Source organism: Lactuca serriola, chromosome 5, assembly GCF_051521515.1.
Source record: "Lactuca serriola cultivar US96UC23 chromosome 5, Lser_US96UC23_V15, whole genome shotgun sequence".
NCBI lineage: Eukaryota > Viridiplantae > Streptophyta > Magnoliopsida > Asterales > Asteraceae > Lactuca > Lactuca serriola.
In genome coordinates this window covers 192,705,596-192,721,519 of record NC_136412.1, presented here as the reverse complement: position 1 = coordinate 192,721,519, position 15,924 = coordinate 192,705,596, and the positions used below count along the sequence as shown (strand labels likewise).

General features: G+C 44.9%; 1 protein-coding gene across 1 annotated transcript; it reads left to right on the top strand.

Annotated features, from left to right (window-relative positions):
- Positions 1-15,363: 15,363 nt before the first annotated feature.
- Positions 15,364-15,924, top strand: LOC145050061 (L10-interacting MYB domain-containing protein-like). Its single transcript, XM_078998375.1, has 2 exons — positions 15,364-15,681; positions 15,757-15,924. The coding sequence occupies exons 1-2, from the start codon at positions 15,364-15,366 to the stop codon at positions 15,922-15,924; spliced, it is 486 nt and encodes a 161-aa protein (XP_078854501.1).

Below are 15,924 nucleotides of genomic sequence, written 5' to 3'. Positions count from 1 at the left end.
TGGTGGAAGGTATGAACTGGATATCTGAAATGGAGATGATGTTTGAGAGTTGCGAGTGTAGCAACAGGCAGAAGACCGCTCTTGCGGTTCCTCTGTTGAAATCTGGAGTACTAAGCTGGTAGAAGCTGCTAGCTGATTCAATGCCCAAGGGTGAAGCAAGCAAGATGTCGTGGGAGGATTTTCTGGTACAGTTGAAGATGCAATACTGCTCTGAGCAGGATCTTCTAGAGATCAACAACGAATTCCAGAATCTGAAGAAGGGAAGAATGAGTGTTACCGAATACGCTGCAAGCTTTACTGAGAAAATGAAGCTTGTTCCTCACCTCGTCCCAACTGAACTCTCCAAGGTTAACAAATTTGCCCTCGGATTACCAGCGGACTTTGGTCCAATGGTCAAGCAAAATACCACTCTGAAAGCCGCCATCTGGGCTGCTAAAAATGTGGAGACCCAGATACGAGAGAAGGGTCTGGAGAGAGCGGAGGTGGGAGAGAAAAGGAAATTTGACGGATCCTCGAGGTCCGGTAAGAAGGGTAAATTCTCGAAGTCTGGTTCAAAAGGAGGAGGAACCGAAGCAAAATGGTGCGACAAATGCAAGAAGAAGCACCAGGGGAAATGTGATGGAGGAGTCACTTGTTTCAAGTTTGGAAAGCCTGGGCACTATGCCAACAAATGCACGTTCACTAAGAAGGTATGTTATGAGTGCAACGAGGAGGGGCACATTTCAAAGGATTGCCCGAAGAAGAAGGAGGCAGGAAGACCCAACATACCACCGAAGTTGAAGGCGAGAGCCTTCCAGATGACGCTCGAGGCTGCAAAGGAGGCAGCAGACGTCGCTTCAGGTACCTTTCTTGTAAATGGTTTGCCTGCAAATATACTATTTGATTCCGGAGCCAAATACTCCTTTGTGTTGCATAAATTTGGTGGGAAATTAGCATTGCCTGTAGAAAAACTTGATAATGCCCTAATTGTAGAGGTTGCCAGTGGCAAATTCGTACCTATTAGTAATCGTATTAGGAACATCGTCATCGACCTAAACGGAAACGAATTCCACGAAGAGCTATTACCCATAGAGTTAAACGGTTTTGACATCGTTTTGGGTATGGATTGGCTTAGCGCCAACGATGCCGAGATATTATGCCGAAAGAAGATAGTAAGGGTAAACCCACCCGGAGAGGAATCATTTATGGTGTACGGGGACAAACGCAGAGTGAATTCTGGAATCATCTCCCTGATGAAAGCCAGGAAATGTTTGTCCAAAGGATGTTCATCATACTTGGCATTCGTAATCGATGCTAAGAAAGAGAAGAAAGAGGTGCAAAATATACCAGTGGTGTGTAATTATCTGGAAGTCTTTCCCGAAGATCTTCCCGGATTAGTACCTGATAGGCAAGTGGAGTTTCGTATAGACTTGCTACCAGGTACAACACCAATAGAAAAAGCACCTTACCGATTAGCACCGACGAAGATGAAGGAGCTTATGACGCAACTTCAGGAGCTATTGGACAACGGTTTCATTTGACCTAGTTCATCACCCTGGGGAGCTTCGGTGTTATTCGTAAAGAAGAAGGACGGAAGTATGAGAATGTGTATAGACTACCGAGAGCTGAATAAGGCAACGGTGGCAAACAAGTATCCATTGCCGAGGATTGATGACCTATTCGATCAGCTGCAAGGTTCGAGCTACTTCTCAAAGATCGATCTTAGGTCAGGATATCATCAGCTAAAGGTAAGAGAATAGGATATTGAGAAAACTGCATTCAGAACGAGATATGGACACTACGAGTTCTTGGTTATGTCATTCGGACTAACCAATGCTCCAGCAGCATTCATGGATTTGATGAACAAGGTTTGTAAACCATTCCTCAATAAATTCGTGATAGTGTTCATCGACGACATTCTCATCTACTCGAAAAGCCAGGAGGGGCATGGCAAGAATCTACGAGAAGTGTTGGAAGTATTGAAGAAGGAGAAGCTTTACGCTAAGTTATCCAAATGCGACTTTTGGATACGAGAAGTCTAGTTCTTGGGTCACGTGGTTAACCAAGAAGGGATAATGGCTGACCCCGCAAAGATCAAGGCTGTGAGGAAGTGGGAACGTCCAAAGAGTCCCACGGAGACTCGAAGCTTTCTAGGATTATCCGGATATTATCGACGATTTATCCAAGGCTTTTCTTCGATAGCTGCTCCATTAACAACTTTGACCCATAAAGGAGCTATGTATATGTGGAGTGAGAAACACGATGAGGCATTCGAGAAGCTAAAGAAGAAGTTATGTGAAGCACCGATACTTTCTCTACCCGATGGAGTTGAAGACTTCGCAGTTTACAGTGACGCATATGGAGTCGGTTTGGGTTGTGTTCTGACCCAAAGAGAAAAGGTGATAGCATACGCATCTCGACAATTGAAAGAGCCCGAAAAGAACTACCTCACTCATGATTTGGAGTTGGCGGCGGTAGTATTTGCTCAAAGGATATGGAGGCATTACCTCTACGGCACAAAGTGCAAGTTATTCACAGATCATAAGAGTCTCCAGTATCTCTTTAATCAGAAGGAATTAAACATGAGGCAACGGCGCTGAGGCAAGTTATTCACTGATCATAAGAGTCTCTAGTATCTCTTTAATCATTGGTATCTTTCAATAGGTAACCTTCATCGGTATCTTTCAACCGGTAACCTTCATCGGTATCTTTCAATCGGTAACCATCATCGGTATCTTTCAACCGGTAATCAACATCGGTATCTTTCAACCGATAACTGGGGACTATTTCACCCCCTACTACTAGCATACAATCAACAGATATAAGCATACAGTCAGCCATATCCGGGTACTAACCTACCCTTGGGTCCTAAGGACCACTGTCAGGGAAACTAATCCCTACCATACACATAAAATACTACCCAGATAATGTAACGCCCGTAGATCAGGGCTAGTCAATTAGAGAAAATAAACATCAAAATGACTTTTTGATGGAAGATTATTTAGAAGGATTAATCTTAAATAGTTAAAGTGTATGTCACAAGGTTTCCGTGCATATAAAGAACGCCGAAATCCGAGTTATAACGAAGAAGTTATGACATGTCAAAGTTTCGCGACAGAACCGGCACGACACAACGCGACATAAATAGTGAATTTACGTTAGAGTGATATTTGGCCTTAGCGATCCAAATGAAAGTCGTAGAATACGTTAAACCGAAAGCGTGTATAAAAAGAATGCCCAAATCTGACTTCGTATGAGGAAGTTATGATTTTTCCAAGTTTCGTGTAACATCCCAAAATTCAAGACTAAAAATTTTCTTTTAATAAATATTACTTAAGGTAAAATCATCGATTCAAAACATAATCAAAGTAATAGTTTCCAAAACATATGTTCGTTATCAGAGTAAAACATTCCCAGGCTGACAAATCTATGGTGTGTGCCATGCGATCACCCCGAGCTCCATCATCCACTACCGGAAGTACCTGAAACCAAAACTGAAAATCATAAGCACGAAGCTTAGCGAGTTCCCCACCCTACCACATACCATGCATAACCACATATTGCACATACTGGGCCACGCCCGCTATCCTGGGCCTCACCCCCTACCTCGGGCCTCGCCCGCTACAACGGCCCCGCCGCTCCAGGCCCCGCCTGGCTTCGAGCCCCGCTCGGATACAAATCTGTTTCACTTAGGCCTCGCCTGTCACAGGGCCTCGCCCACTAACATATAATAGCACGTAAACATATCACATCACATCACATAATCTAAACACATACTAACGGATCTTGTCCTAAGGCCTCGTCTATCTCTGGGCCCCGCCCTTGTCCTGCTACTGATGAGTCATGGAACCCCGTCCATACTCCTGCTGATAGTGAGGTACGGGCCCAGCCCACCCTCACTCCTTCCCTAACTTGGGTCTCGCCCCTGATCTGCTGCTACTGAGATGTGGAACACCATCCACACTCTGCTATTGGTAAGATACGGGACCTCACCCACACTCACCTCCCTACCAGGCACATATAAGTATCACACAGACAACAAGTATAAACTATCACATAAACCATTCCTTGGGCACCCGCCCTCTATCATTGGACCTCGTCCCGAATATCATACTAGCATACTGTGCCTAGGGCTAACCCCTGGGTCTTCTACTCATAACTACATGGGCCGGCATTGTGGCCGTAGACCCATTCATACAAAGGGAAACTCACCTGCACTGGCTGAAATCGCTGATGATCCCACTAGCTATTGCCCGACAATTCACTGAACTCCTGCCCTGCTAGCTCTCCGAGTTATCAATATCAATGCAACACTTAGCCTAACTGACCCCCGACAGCCAACCAAGTCAATTCTGGTCTAATCCAAAGTCCTGGTCAAAGTCAACCTTCCAGGTCAACCCTACTCGCCGAGTCCACCTACTGACTCGCCGAGTTCATATGCTCCGGGTCCTTCCATTCGCGACACGACTCGCCGAGTCAGTCCATGACTCGCCGAGTCCAATGATTTCTGAGTCCTGACCTGTCCAACTCGCTGAGTCTCCACCCGACTCACTGATTCGAGTTTCAACTCGAAGGGTTTGGGGTTCCTCGACCTGACTCGCCGAGTCCAAGAGCAGACTCGCCGAGTACAAGGCAATCTTCATCCAACTCGCCGATTCGTTCTTCCAACTCTCCGAGTTCATGCACAACTTCATCCGACTCGACGAATTGTTCATCCCACTCGTCGAGTTCCTCCTCATCTTCATGATACTCGCCGAGTCCACTCGAAGGACTCGCCAAGTCTATTCAAATCTATATACATGCAGAGGACTTTGGAGTCATGCATGGACTCCAAACTGTAGATTTATCCTTCCCAAGCCCATTCCTCACGTAAAGTTGCAAACTTTACGTATAGAGAAGGAGATCTAGGCAAAATACACCACAAACTAGGGTTTAAGGCAAGGAGGCTCCATAATCAACTCAAGGGCTGCTACTTTATGCTTCTCAAGACCATAATATGCTTAGATCTGAAGTAACAACTTCAGATCTGGCTTCTAACTCAAAATAATAACATTATGGCTAAAAAGACCCAACAATCACACATAGATCTAGGTGCAAAAAGGGTCCAGGAACTAGTTTATTACCTCCAAATGCTCAGAATGAACTCACAATCCCAGATCTATAGTCCCTTCTTGCTCCTCCAAGTTTCCTTCTTCCTTCTCCAAGCTTTAATGCACCTTCCAAGGCAACAAATAGCTCAAATAGAGGATATGGCGGCTAGGGTTTAATGTTCTGGGTGAAAGAGGCAGTAAAGGAACCCTAGGGGAGAGAATGAGGCGCTTAAATAGGCTCCAAGTCCCGAATTTAGGGTTTTCCTCGCACATACTAGACTCGACGAGTCCACTTAGCCGACTCGTCGAGTTGGTCACTTACACCTCGAACCGGATCCCGCTCGGACTCGCCGAGTTCCTCCTTGGACTCACCGAGTTGCCCCTAAAAATTAGGGTTTTCTTTCCTTTCTTGGCCTTCAAAACTTTGGGTGTTACAACTCTCCCCCACTTAAACTAAACTTCGTCCTCGAAGTTTGCCATGGTCCACCGCCTGCGATCGGCTTCCAAAACCCACTAATTGTCCCAACACCAGCTGCCTACCTTCGTTGGTCTTCCACCTGGTCATTCTGACTAACATAAACCTCGCGGATAAAACCTTGGGTCAAACCTGACCTTGAACAACTTAGAAACACAACTTACTCCACCGACCATCCTTTTGGTATTCTCCGAGTACTGCACTTGAACTCATAGGGGTTGACCCCTTCTTTCCTTACGCGATTCCCTTACCTTCCTAAGGTGATGCTCCATATCCAACTATTCATTCTGTCATTGTGAAGGCCCTATCCTTCACCAACTCCATCACCCCCGCTATTCCCAGTACGGGTCATCACCATCAGCAACCACTGACACTCCTCTCTGCCAAAACTTGGTGTCGAGCACCACTCGATTCAACTAACTGAATTCCAGCATAAACTGCTTACCCGCAGTACTACTGACTGAAAATTCTGCTATTCCTTGTCTAGCTTCCAGATGAACTGAGACCACCTTGGTCCCTACCAACCTATCAATGTCTGGATTACTAGCTCCCACCGGTAGCTAGTCCCAACACCACCACTAGTCGCTCACAGCGACTTCCAAAGAAATTTCGACCACCTATAACTGCTCAATCAATTCTGCCATTCAGGCACTACAAACCTGGGATCCCCGATCCCCTAACTTGACACTAAGGTCCCTACCAGGTCCCACCTGTGCTGCTAAAACTCACGGGCCTCACCCATGGGTCCCACCCGCCTCTATCCTTCTAGTCCCACTAGTCTAATCACTCTCGCTCGGGCCTCGCCCACGGGTCTCACCCAACCATACTACTGAGCAACCCTGCTCCCAGGTCTCATCCTCACTGCTACTCTCATACGGGCCTTGCCCACGGGTCTTACCCAACTATATCCTGGAGCGGCCTCTCCCAAGGTCTCACCTCTCTAGGGCTATACAGGTAACTCCCTATCATTCCCATCCACTACCCATTCCTGATCCCTATCTGATCACTAGGAAATAAGGGCCTCGCCCCAATTCCGCTAACGAAGCTACTAAGGAATGCTACGGCTTACCCATAGTCTTACATCACCATCCATTGTTGACTGCTAGTGAATGCTACGGCTGCCCCGTAGTCTTAGAACACTTCCACCACTGACTGCTAACACGAAGGCACCCATGTGTCATTAGCTATCAAGATCCTCATTCCGACTCCCTCGAGTCCTACGGGCGATCCACAACCTGAATTCCCAACTACGCACTAACCATTACCATCACACGCACTAGCTGATGGAGAGTTTCTCAAACTCCCAACCCTGAAATCCTCAATCCATCAAACACTGAACTACTTCCTTTCTTTCTCGGAGGCCACGCACTCATCCTGGGTCTGCGTGCTCCTACCTTTGCACACTCGGAGGATTCTCCCCCACTTCGATCCTGCTTACCCCTTGTTACTCAATACTCAAAAAGAAATCCCAATCCTTGCTACCATTCCATAATCAATCTGCTGAGGAACCCAAGCTTACCATAGCTAGGGATCTAACCAATCCATCTCTAACACTATATAACTCCGATCTAGCGAGACATACCAAGTCTCTCCCAAGCATCCTACAGTTACTGCATCCTATGTAACCTTCTCCAATAGGGCACATCCCCTCACTACCATTCGAATATCCAAGGTATGCAGATGGCATATAACTCGATCACAATCAACCGCTCAAAAATAAAATACTCATACCGATAATGATGCAGAACCATAACAATATAATCATGCACAAAAAAAAAGAACTGAAAACAGAAATCGCATACTTGCAACGTCCGGTGCTGATCGCGCCTCTAAGGTAGTCATCTGAAGAGCTCTGCCTCCTACCGCAGGCGCCTCTGCATGGCCCTGACGGCCGTCTGTGATCCTCAAAGTTGCAGGGGCAGGTGTCATCACCCATCCTGCAGAAACCAAACTGGGGCACTAGGCCTTCTTGTGGCCCCGCTGGTTGCAGTGAAAACATAACAGGTTCGATCCCTGTTAGGTGGTAACAGTACAATCCCTGCTTAAATGACCAATCCGACCGCACTTGAAACAGCCAGACTCACCACCGCTACCACTCCTGCAAGCCCCCACGTGCGCCCTGCCACACTTCCCGCACCGACTGTGGTCTTGATAATCCCTCGATCTCGAATCCGATCCCTTGGGCCTTTTGCCCGAACCTGCAGCTACCTGAACCTCATCCGGCTTCCTCTTCCGGATCTACTCCAAATCAATTTCCCTCTCTCTAGCCCGAGAAATCATATCTTCCAGCGTCTTACAGCTGGATCTTCTCACGAACTCCCTGATGCCATCCCTCAACATCTCATGGTATCGGGCCTTCTTCATCTCCTCATCCGCGACATACTGCGGTACAAGAAGAGACCTCTCCCTGAACTTGGCGGTGATCTCCGCCACAGTCTCGGTGGTCTGCATCAAATCCTGAAACTCCCGTGCCAACTGCTGCACCTCAATAATCGGCGAAAACTCCACCCTGAACCTGGCCGAAAAATCGCTCCAGGTCATCGCGTCCAACGCGGCATCATCCCCCAAAGCATGACCAATCTCCTCCCACCAATCCCTCGCTCTGTCCTTCAGAAGATAGGAAGCGAGTCTGACCTTGTCCCCCTCAGGGCACCAGCTCGTACGAAATGCGTTGGCAACATCAGCCAACCATCTGCTGCTAGCGATGGGGTCCCTAGCCCCATGATAATCTGGTGCCCCGCAAGCCCTGAACTCTAGAAATGTCAAGGTACGCGCTCCCAAAAAAGCCATCATCTCGGTACGGAAGGCTCCCAGCCTCTCATCCAAAATCTCCAGTATACCCTCCTTGACCATGCCAAAGATCACAGGAGTCTGAACTAGAAGACTGCGCGTAACCTCAGCTGATATCAACTCTCTCATCCGCTCCTCGAGCTGCTCGGCCCCTGAACCCGAGCCTGATCCCTCTCCGGCGCCTGATCCGCCCGCTGGTCTCTCTCGCAACGTCACCATGTTGAAAATATAACACAATCACTATCAGAATACTCATCACTGCTGCAAGACCAAACACACCCTACCGGTTCCCGGTCTTGTCTCGGCCTTTCCCGAATCGAGTACGGATCCTCTGCTTTCAGTAGTACGGGCCCATACTACCTTCCACATCTATCCGTACTTTCCTCAGGAATTGCTTCGACTCCACCAGGTCCCTTTTTCCACTACTACTGCTCCCAGCACTACCTCATCCTAGGCTTACCCTAGGGAAACCTTTGACTCAACCCAAATCAGTCCTCAGCTGCTAAAGGTCTCCTTGTGATGCCAACTAGCCATCACCTGGATACCATCACATGTGACGAGGCTCAGATAATCCTTCAAGTAAAAGACTCATTCCTACAACGGTTGGAATCAAACAAGAGCTGCGCAATAGGACCAAGTCCAACACTCTGAGATTATTCAACCCTGATCACATGTGGCGTGTCGTATCCACCTAATAGCTAAATCCCATCACTCAGAATCCCACAATGCATAAAGCAAGCATCATTCAGACAAGGGAAAATCTAACCAAAACATACTCAAGCAATCATATCCACATAGCAAGAATCTGAACTAGCATGCAACACAAACTCATAAACTCAGGCATAACCTAAACAGGCTATCCTACTACTGTCTAATCAACACTATCATGCAGCTCAAAAGCACAAATAACAGGCACATAAGGCATCATCCCTAGATCCTTAGTCCTATTCTAACATATTGTTCTATCAACTGATAATCATAACATAAACTTATATAGGTATTTTAAGGTACTTACTTGAGCTCGGTTGATTGCATGCACCATACCCTTTTTCTCTTTTTAAAGTTTCTTTTCTTTCTGAATTCTTTTTGCTTTTCTAAAACTGTTTTTCGTTCTCAAAATTCTTTTTACAAAACTGTCTTTTCATTTTTGAAAACTTTTTATCCGACCCCTCAGTTTGAGTTCAGGCACACCCGAGAGTATGCCCGAATCCCTCAAACCAAGGCTCTGATACCAACTTGTAACATCCCAAAATTCAAGACTAAAAATTTCTTTTAATAAATATTACTTAAGGTAAAATCATCAATTCAAAACATAATCAAAGTAATATTTTCCAAAACACATGTTCGTTATCAGAGTAAAACATTCCCAGGCTGACAAATCTATGGTGTGTGTCATGCGATCACCCCGAGCTCCATCATCCGCTACCGGAAGTACCTGAAACCAAAACTGAAAACCGTAAGCACGAAGCTTAGTGAGTTCCCCACCCTACCACATACCATGCATAACCACATACTGCATATACTGGGCCACGCCCGCTATCCTGGGCCTCGCCCCCTACCTCGGGCCTCGCCCGCTACAACGGCCCCGCCGCTCCAGGCCCCGCCTGGCTTCGAGCCCCGCTCGGATACAAATCTGTTTCACTTAGGCCTCGCCTGTCACAGGGCCACGCCCACTAACATATAATAGCACGTAAACATATCACATCACATCACATAATCTAAACACATACTAACGGATCTTGTCCTAAGGCCTCGCCTATCTCTGGGCCCCGCCCTTGTCCTGCTACTGATGAGTCATGGAACCCCGTCCATACTCCTGCTGATAGTGAGGTACGGGCCCAACCCACCCTCACTCCTTCCCTAACTTGGGTCTCGCCCCTGATCTGCTGCTACTGAGATGTGGAACACCATCCACACTCTGCTATTTGTGAGATACGGGACCTTACCCACACTCACTGAGTCTCCACCCGACTCACTGATTCGAGTTTCAACTCGAAGGGTTTGGGGTTCCGCGACCTGACTCGCCGAGTCCAAGAGCAGACTCGCCAAGTACAAGGCAATCTTCATCCAACTCGTCGAGTCGTTCTTCCAACTCGCCGAGTTCATGCCCAACTTCATCCGACTCAACGAGCTGTTCATCCCACTCGTCGAGTTCCTCCTCATCTTCATGATACTCGCCGAGTCCACTTGAAGGACTCGCCGAGTCTATTCAAATCTATATATATGCAGAGGACTTTGGAGTCATGCATGGACTCCAAACTGTAGATCTATCCTTCCCAAGCCCATTCCTCACGTAAAGTTGCAAACTTTACGTATAGAGAAGGAGATATAGGCAAAATACACCACAAACTAGGGTTTAAGGCAAGGAGGCTCCATAATCAACTCAAGGGCTGCTACTTTATGCTTCTCAAGACCATAATATGCTTAGATCTGAAGTAGCAACTTCAGATCTGGCTTCTAACTCAAAATAATAACATTATGGCTAAAAAGACCCAACAATCACACATAGATCTAGGTGAAAAAAGGGTCCAGGAACTAGTTTATTACCTCCAAATGCTCAGAATGAACTCACAATCCCAGATCTATAGTCCCTTCTTGCTCCTCCAAGTTTCCTTCTTCCTTCTCCAAGCTTTAATGCACCTTCCAAGGCAACAAATGGCTCAAATAAAGGATATGGCAGCTAGGGTTTAATGTTCTGGGTGAAAGAGGCAGTAAAGGAACCCTAGGGGAGAGAATGAGGTGCTTAAATAGGCTCCAAGTCCCGAATTTAGGGTTTTCCTCGCACATACCAGACTCACCGAGTCCACTTGGCCGACTCGCCGAGTTGGTCACTTACACCTCGACCCGGATCCCGCTCGAACTCGCCGAGTTCCTCCTTCGACTCGCCTAGTTGCCCCTAAAAATTAGGGTTTTCTTTCCTTTCCTGGCCTTCAAAACTTTGGGTGTTACATTTCGACTTAGCGGTATGCAGCCCGAACACTCAATTTGAGATCGAGTGGTTTTTAGCCGAAACAATCTAAACGAGAATCGAAGATCTCGTCAATAGTAGTGCAGTGATAAAAAGACAGACGAAAACGGAGTTCAGATGAAGGAGTTATGAATTTTGAACGGAGTTTTCCTGTCCCGGCCTACTAAATATAATATATTAATAATATATTAAAATGAAAGTCAAAATTAGCCGAGGAATTCTAAAAGAAAGTTGTAGACCTTGTTTTTACCTACGCGTGGATATAAAGAGCGTCAAAAACAGAACTCGTATGCGAAAGATATGAATTTCTGAAGTTCGGGGGACGAACTTCCAACCCTGTCTGAGCTCACGAGGTGAGCATTAAGTGGCTCACGAGGTGAGCAGATGATGGATGTCTTCCAGGGCAAGTGGCCATGACGAACGTAATGACGTATCAAGCTCACGAGGTGAATATTAGAAACTCACGAGGTGAGAATTAAAAACTCACGAGGTGAGTTTAGCATATTTCCCTATAAATAGAATTCAAGGGTCAGCCGATTTAGGTTGCTCATCTCTTACTCTCCCACTCCCGATACTCTCTCTAAGCCCTATTTTAACCCTCCCCCCCCCCCCCCCCCCGAAGCCCCGGTATCATTCCCGATACTCGAAGCTAGTCCCGAAGCCTAAAGATACTGAGAAGAAAGATTCTCGAGCCGAAGCTCTGCCCGCGTGAAGCTCGGTATTGGAGGAAAACATCCCGGTTTCATCACAAAATATTATTTTAAGAGACGAGGCACTGCCCGATCATCTTCTGATCAAGTGAGTGTGTGGTTACTTTTTCTAATACATAAATATGAAGTGTTTGTTATAAAATATGTGCTATGTGTTTATATATTGTTGTTTATTTGAGATGAGTGTGGAATGGATGTTTTATATAGTTTTTAAATGAGTTAAATTGTATATGTATTTTATATCTACAAATATGTTGGGTAGAAAATGGGTAGATGAGATAGTTGGTGTGTGATAAAAGGATGAGTTGGATAATGAGATCAAGAGGTTAGTTTTAGATCTGTGAGTAGGGATCAGATCAAGAGGCTAGTTTTAGATCTGTGAGTATGGATTAGACCAAGAGGTTAGTTTTAGATCCGGGAGTATGGATCAGGTAAAGAGATAAAACTTGTTATTAGTCCGGGAGTATGGATTAAGACTAAGTTAATTGTCCCTAGTCCGGGAGCATGGATTGGGCACAGTTATTGATCCGGGAGTATGGATCAGATCAGGATTAAGGTATAGTTAATTGTCCCTATTCCGGGAGTATGGATTGGGTACAATTATTGATCCGGGAGTATGGATCAGATCAGGAGGCTAGTTAGAGATTCGTGAGTATGGATCAGGTAGTTTTAGATCCGTGAGTATGGATCAGGGGAAAAGGTTAGTTTTAGATCCGTGAGTATGGATCAGGTGAAAAGGTTAGTTTTAGATCCATGAGTATGGATCGGGTGAAGAGGATAGTTTTAGATCCGTGAGTAGGGATCGGGTAAAGAGGAAAATTTTAGATACGAGAGTTTAGATCGTGTCATTGTGAGGATCGATGGGGTGGGATAAAAGTTGCCTTTATATGGTGAAATTGTACAAGTTTGAATGCTCTATATTTATAAATATATGATATAACATTGTGGGATGAAAAACCCTATATGCTCATCAGGCTCCCAAGCCTGACCCACTCAGTTTCCTTTGTATCACAGGTATTGATACGAAAATATATTTCACGGAGAGATTAAAGGAGATGTAAAATCTTTAGTGTAAATAATGTAAGTTCTGTTTATGCTTATGTGTCTGTATCGGAACATGACATCCCGAGATTTTGTTATATAATGAAAATACATTTCTTTAAAGAAATGCTTTGATAAATGTTTATCAAATTTTGGGAACAACTTCCGCAACTATTTTCTTTAAAAGATTACTCTAATTTTAAAAACAAGCATAACAAATCGGTCTTTTTTGGCCGAGAAATTGGGCATATCACAGATAAACCTCATAACCAACACATAACCAGACCAAGATAATTATCACAAAGACCATTATCTTCTAAATACCCCTTTTTGGTGGGTCGGCATTGTGGTCTTAGACCCTCCCCTACTGGAAGGTAACTCACCTCAATATCGTGCAGTGTATGAAATATCCTTGGCGCACAAGTCGACTCCCTACAACTCCTCAATCCCTACACGACAACCTTTAAGTCAACACACATCACATACAACCCTAAACAGGGTCAGTCCAAGTTCAGTCAAAGTCAACATTGGTCAAAATTAACATTCAATTTACTTGACTCGCCGAGTTGGCCTACCAACTCGTCGAGTCCATGCTTCTCTAATTCCACACAAAACCCCAGCTCCACTCGTCGAGTCTAGCAAAAACTCGACGGGTTCTCCTTCAATCATAACATCGGGACCATCTTCATCCGACTCGCTGAGTTCCTTCTTGAACTCGTCGAGTTCATCTCCAACTTAAGAACTTGTCCAGTCTATGACTCGCCGAGTTGTATGAACAACTCGTCGAGTCCATCTTCAAAGATTGGGAGATTGCTATGGACTCGCCAAGTCTGCTCTTACCACTCGCCGAGTCCCATGGCTTCCAGGTCCCTTTTCGCGTCTAAACCCACAAGGGACTTCCTTCCTAACACTTACCCATTCTCCGAAAGGGTTTGGTGCACAATGGTCACCGACTTGTCGAGTGCCAAGAACAACTCGCCGAGTCCAACCTTGACACAATCGATTTAAATGAGGTCTAACACACCAAAACCATAGATCTGGCCTCCTAATGTCCATTTTATACGTAAAGTTCCAAACTTGATGCACATGCATGGGGTTTTTAGCTCAAAAATCCATATAAAGTGTCCTACAATGTGCATGGGGCTCTCATGGCCCTAAAGTCGGCACCTTTATGCCATGAGACCCCTCTTAAGGCCCAGATCTGAAGTCAAAACTCACTCAACACTTTCAAATCCGAAAAATGACTTAGGGGCTGTTTGATTTAAGCTGAACGGGTCCAGTCAGTGCTGACTGCTGACTCGGTCAGCAATCGGATGTTTGATAAATACAAAATAAAGCTTACTCGGTCAGCCCATTACTCTTACCCAGTAAGCCAAAAAAAACTCTCCTGACTGGAAATTAGCTACGCGTTTTCTTTTTTGCCATTTGCCCTCACTCGCCTCCTTCACTATCGCTAATAACCTAGACATCAGCTTCTCCCGTCTTCTCCTTCTCCATCGCCAAGACCTGCTGATCGCCTCCCTCCCCATCTTCTCCGGCGACGACGCAGCCCCTCTTCTCCGACGACGACGCTGCGACGACTTCTCCGGCGACGACACAGGTAACTGCGTGTTTTGTTTTTGCTTTATTTTATCTGAAATCACAACACCCTTCCTAAAATCATAACACCCTTCCTGACCGATGCAATTTCTTCTCCTGCTCCTTAATACAAATTGCCGCTCGTTCTTCCTCTTCCTCTTCGTTTTTTTTTTCTGAAATCACAAAACCCTTCATGTTTGCTGTCAAATTGATGATTTCATTCTGAAATCAAAGTTTGAAATTACTTCTTTCATTATTCTTGGATTCAATTAGAACGAAGGGTTAGCATGAAATCAATTCATAATTTGTTTTTGTTTATGAAATCTGATTTTATCTATATGAAGGAATAAATATTTGTGTATGAAATATGTATGAACTAATGTGTGAAATCACAGCCCCTTATATAGTTGTTAAATCGAATGAATTGTGTACTGTATGTATATGTTATGTTTATGTGCATATGTGTGTAACATCAAAATGCTCAAGACAATGATTAGAATTTGTTACATAGGTATATATGCATTACCAAACTGATATATGGGATCTTGTCTTCAAGTTATGTACTGTGTCTGTGTGTATATGATATCTCCCAAGTCTTGTCTTCAAGTTGTATTATCTTTAGGTTAAACAAAAAAATATATGTTTTATCTTATTGACATCAAGCAAATAGTGTTAGCTATTTGTAAATGTGTGTTATGTGGATGATTAGTTTTTTTTCTTTTTACAATAGACATGACAGATAAAAGAATTAGGGTTAGTTGGAAGTCGGAATTGGTGGACAAAACGTTTTTGGAAGCATGTATACAAGAATTAACAAGCAATGGCCGGGAGGGTAGTGGACTAAAAGCAAGCTCATGGGCTGTGGTCGCGGAGAAATTGAAAACAGATCATAATTTTATTGTCGACAAAAAACAAATGAAAAACCGATACGACTATTTAAAAGCAAAGTATGCAGTGTGGTTAAAACTTAAAAACAAAACACGAAATATTTATAATCCCGTAACGAATTCTTTTAACATGACTAATGAAGAATGGGAAGCGAAAGCGAAGGTACATATATACATATTTTTTAAAGTAGATTATTTTTTTACTACTTTAATAATATTTATTAAATTTGTCAAACAGTTGAACAAGTATGTTGATAAGCTGAGAAATGCACCCCTCCCTTGCCCTGAACTTTGTACCCAACTATTTGATGGGGCAACCTCGACCGTTGTTCACGGTTGGGGGCCATCTTCGACATTACCTCATCCCAATGAAACCTTCAGTACACATGATTTCGAGGATACATAG